Below are 3,913 nucleotides of genomic sequence, written 5' to 3'. Positions count from 1 at the left end.
GTATGCATGCATATAAGCATAACTAATGGACACAGACACTGGGGGGTAGGGGAGGCCAGGGGATTTTCAAGGGGGGTGGGGGAAAGGAGAAACATGTAATACTCTTTGTAATAATTTAAGCAATAAAAAAAAACACACAAAAAAACAAAAACAAAAAAACAAAAAAAAAAGAGTGCCAAGACGATTGAAATCAAGAAAGAATTGTCTTTTCAATAGATGATGTTAGGACAACTGAATAATCACATACAAAAGAAGGAAGCCAGATGTCTACCCTATACCATAAACAAAATCAGCCTTAAATGTAAGAGCTAAAACTATAATATCCTTAGAAGAATACATTGGTGTAAATCTTGTGACTTGAGTTGAGCAATGGTTTCTTACATTTGGTCCTACTGCACAGTGACTAAAAAAACTAGAGCGTCACCCCAAAATATGTCTCTTTGACATAAAAATTTAAAGCTGAAGGCAATTAAGAAGCAGCAAATGCAAAAAAAAAAAAAAAGCTTCCCCTTTTTTGCCTAAAGGCAGGATATAAATTCCTTTTTACTGGAGACAGACTTTTATCAGGCCAGAGGAATTTGCAAACAAAACTTGCCCATTAGTTTCCTTTCATATATTTATCTATTAATCTTCCCTCAGTTTGCTACCCTTGGAAGGCTTAAGTCTTCCTTTGTCCTGTCACTGTCCTGTCATTTCTTTTTTTAACAAATGCATTGTTTTGTTGTTGTTGTTGTTGTTGAAGATGGTATATAAGCTGAATTCTAAGTCACTGCTTTGAGATACTCTTTGTTTTAGGTTTCTAACATGATGTACACTGCATGTGTTAATAAACTATTTTTCTTTTGTTTGTATGTCTTGCTGTTAAAGGTCCCAGCTAAAAACCTATGATGAGTAAAGTTTTGCTTCCTCTACATGACAAAAGAAAATATAGCCACATTTAACTTCATCAAAATTAGAGATTTTAGTCCTTCAAAGGACAGCTCAAGAAAACGCAAAGACAACCCGCGGAATGGGAGAAAGTATTTGCAAATTATCTACTCACTAATGATCTAGTTCAAAATATATAAAACATTCTTACAACTAAACAGTAAAAAGTCACATAGCTCAATTAAAAAATGGGCAAGGACTTAAATAGACATTTCTCCTAAGAAGATACACAATGGCCAACAGGTACATGAAAAGATGCTCAATGTCATTAGTCATTAGGAAAACATAAATCAAAACAACAATGAGATATCACTGAACACCCTCTGGAATGACTATGATGAAAATATAGAGTATTGGTTAGAAAATGGAAAATTCATATCCTCATACATTTCTGGTGGGAATGTAATATAGTGCAGGTGTTTTGGAAATCAGTTCTTCAAAGAGTTAAACATAGAATTACCATGTGACATAGTCCTTCAAGGTATACACCCAAGAGAAATGAAAACATATGCTCACACAAAAACTTGTACATGTATGTTCTTAGCAGCATTATTTATAATAGCCAAAATGTAGAAACAGTTCAAATTTCCATCAACTAATAAATAGGTCAACAAATATAGTGATCCATCTAATGAAATATTATTCAGTCATGGAAAAGAATGAGCTATAGAAACATACTACAGCATAGATAAAACTCAGAGCATTATCCTAAGTGAAAGAATTCAGATACAAAAGGTCATAGGTCACATGATTATACTTATATGGAATTTCTAGAATAGGCAAATCTCCAGAGACACAATGTGGGTTTGTGGTTGCCAGGGGCTGGGGGAAAGTCGGAATAGAAAGTGATTAGTAACAGATACAGGGTTTTTTCTTGCGGTGATGAAAATATTCTGTAATCAGGTAGTGGTGATGGTAAAACAATCTCATAAATATACTAAAAAACCATTGAACTGTGTACTTTAAAAGGGTATGTAGTATGGTTTATGATATGATGGTATGCAAATTATATAGAGAAAATAAAAATATTATTACTCACCTTCACCTTTAACTGTCGTGATTAATGAAGAAAGTGTTGGCAGCAGAGATGTTTGTAAGGATTCCTTGTTGGTTGTTCCTAGTTTGATAAGATAGATGACATTATTATTAATCACAATTTCATCTCATCTGCCAAGGAATAAATAAAAATAAGTCAAATCTGGAGGTGGACTGTAATCCCTCTCTAAGGTACTGGGTAAGCCTTTGCCTATCTTTAATTTGTTCATTTTCCAGCTCCTTTTGTCCAAGCTACCCCACACACATACACACATATGTGTGTTCACACACACATTTTTTTTGTCTGTGAAAGACCAACAAAACAAATTTTTACTACAGTTTGCTACTTGGGGATCTTTAAATGTACAAAAATATTATTGTGAAAGCAAATGATTTGAAAGCATTTTATTTTTCCCAACGGAGATGCAATGACCTGGTCAATAGCATCTAGGAATAACATGTCTTTATTTTTCTCAGAATCACATGTTATTTTGTTAATTTGGTTATGACAGTCAGACTTCCAAATAAACATAACTTAAAAAGGAACTTGCAGACTCCTATAATTAATTGATTTGTTCATTTATGAAACATTCATTGAGTGCCCACTCAGTACAAGGCCCACTCTTACACTCTGAAGGGCAGCATCTGATTCTCGGTCATCTTTTTAATCTGAGTGGTATCAAGAGTAATTCCTGGCATATAACCTGCATGTAGTAAATGTTGTTGCAGATAAGGTGGCACTCATACAGGACAGGGGGCCAACAAAGGGACAAGCTCTGCTTTTAGTGAGCATGACTAACCCGTTAGATATCCAAAATAATCAGCATTTCCTTCTTTCTTAAAACACATTAGAACATCCTTTTGTGATTAGGGCACAGGTCCCATTTTTACTATGTGACATATATAAAACTTGGTTCTTATATAGTATATGCATGCTGTATTGGGAAGAGGAACTGTTTGCCTCTGTAAAGTTTATCTAATGCTTTAAAACCCTACTCCAGAGAAGGCTTTCAAGGGTAAGCTGGCTGGAGCTTTATAATTTTGGGTGCTATATAATTTGGGTTGAGGTGGAAGAGGTCATAAGGGGATAAATGGTGATGGGAAAAATAAAATAAAATAAAACAAAATAAATTTTTTTAAAGATACTTAGAAACCACAAGAAGAAGATAAGACCTTTGGAGAACTACTGAAGACAAACACCTCTAAGATGGTGGAGATTTTTGTCTACTGCTCACTCCTCTGTCCCTCACTGCTAATTAAGGGAAATAGGTTATTACAGCAATGGACAGTGGCTGTAATAGGCAGCATTTGTGAATTAAAATGTGGAGTGCACCGAGGTACGTAAGACTTTCTAAAAGGGTTTTTTCGCTCATATGTGGTTATATTTTAAAAGAAGACACCAATGAACAAAACATTATTCCTAAAAGCTAGGTTTGAGATGGTACATTGCCCACTCACATGATGCTAACATTGTAAAGAGTGTAATGATATAAATAAAGTGTCCCCTCTAGGCAGACATGGTGCCTTTGTTTTCACTTCATCCCTACTCTTGAGATTCTTGGTACCAATAACAGGCTGAATTGAATTTTTATAATCACCTTGCCATTATGTTTTACTGGCATATGGCTTGTATATTGCTTGAAAATCCAAGAGATAATTACAGGAAATAATCAGGACACATATAATCTATTTATCTATCTATCTATTATTTATCTATCTATCTATCTATCTATCTATCTATCTATCTATCTATCTATCATCTATCTATATCTATCTAAAAGCCCAGTGACCAGAATGGCGGAATGATCAGAATGACCAGTGGCTATAATGTGTACTGTGGCAGCCAACCAACCTGATCCGGGCCCTGATTGTACCCTGCCCCCAGCCAGCCTGGCCCCCAATCGACCCCCAACACCCTGATCAGGGGCGAGCCGGCTGGCCAACTGCCTGT

General features: G+C 35.4%; 1 protein-coding gene across 3 annotated transcripts in view; it reads right to left on the bottom strand.

The window, feature by feature from the left end:
* Nucleotides 1-3,913, bottom strand: part of EMCN (endomucin) — a 106,152-nt gene that overhangs the window by 58,884 nt on the left and 43,355 nt on the right. For all 3 annotated transcript variants that reach the window (XM_014542996.1, XM_005857225.2, XM_014543005.1), the window contains exon 3: nt 1,967-2,044. In XM_014542996.1, the coding sequence (XP_014398482.1) occupies nt 1,967-2,044 (78 nt within the window). The remainder of the gene's footprint in view (nt 1-1,966; nt 2,045-3,913) is intronic.

This window comes from Myotis brandtii, unplaced genomic scaffold (assembly GCF_000412655.1).
Source record: "Myotis brandtii unplaced genomic scaffold, ASM41265v1 scaffold1087, whole genome shotgun sequence".
NCBI classification, from domain to species: Eukaryota; Metazoa; Chordata; class Mammalia; order Chiroptera; family Vespertilionidae; genus Myotis; species Myotis brandtii.
Note: the sequence above shows the minus strand (reverse complement) of the source record. Positions and strands in the feature narration are given on the sequence as shown.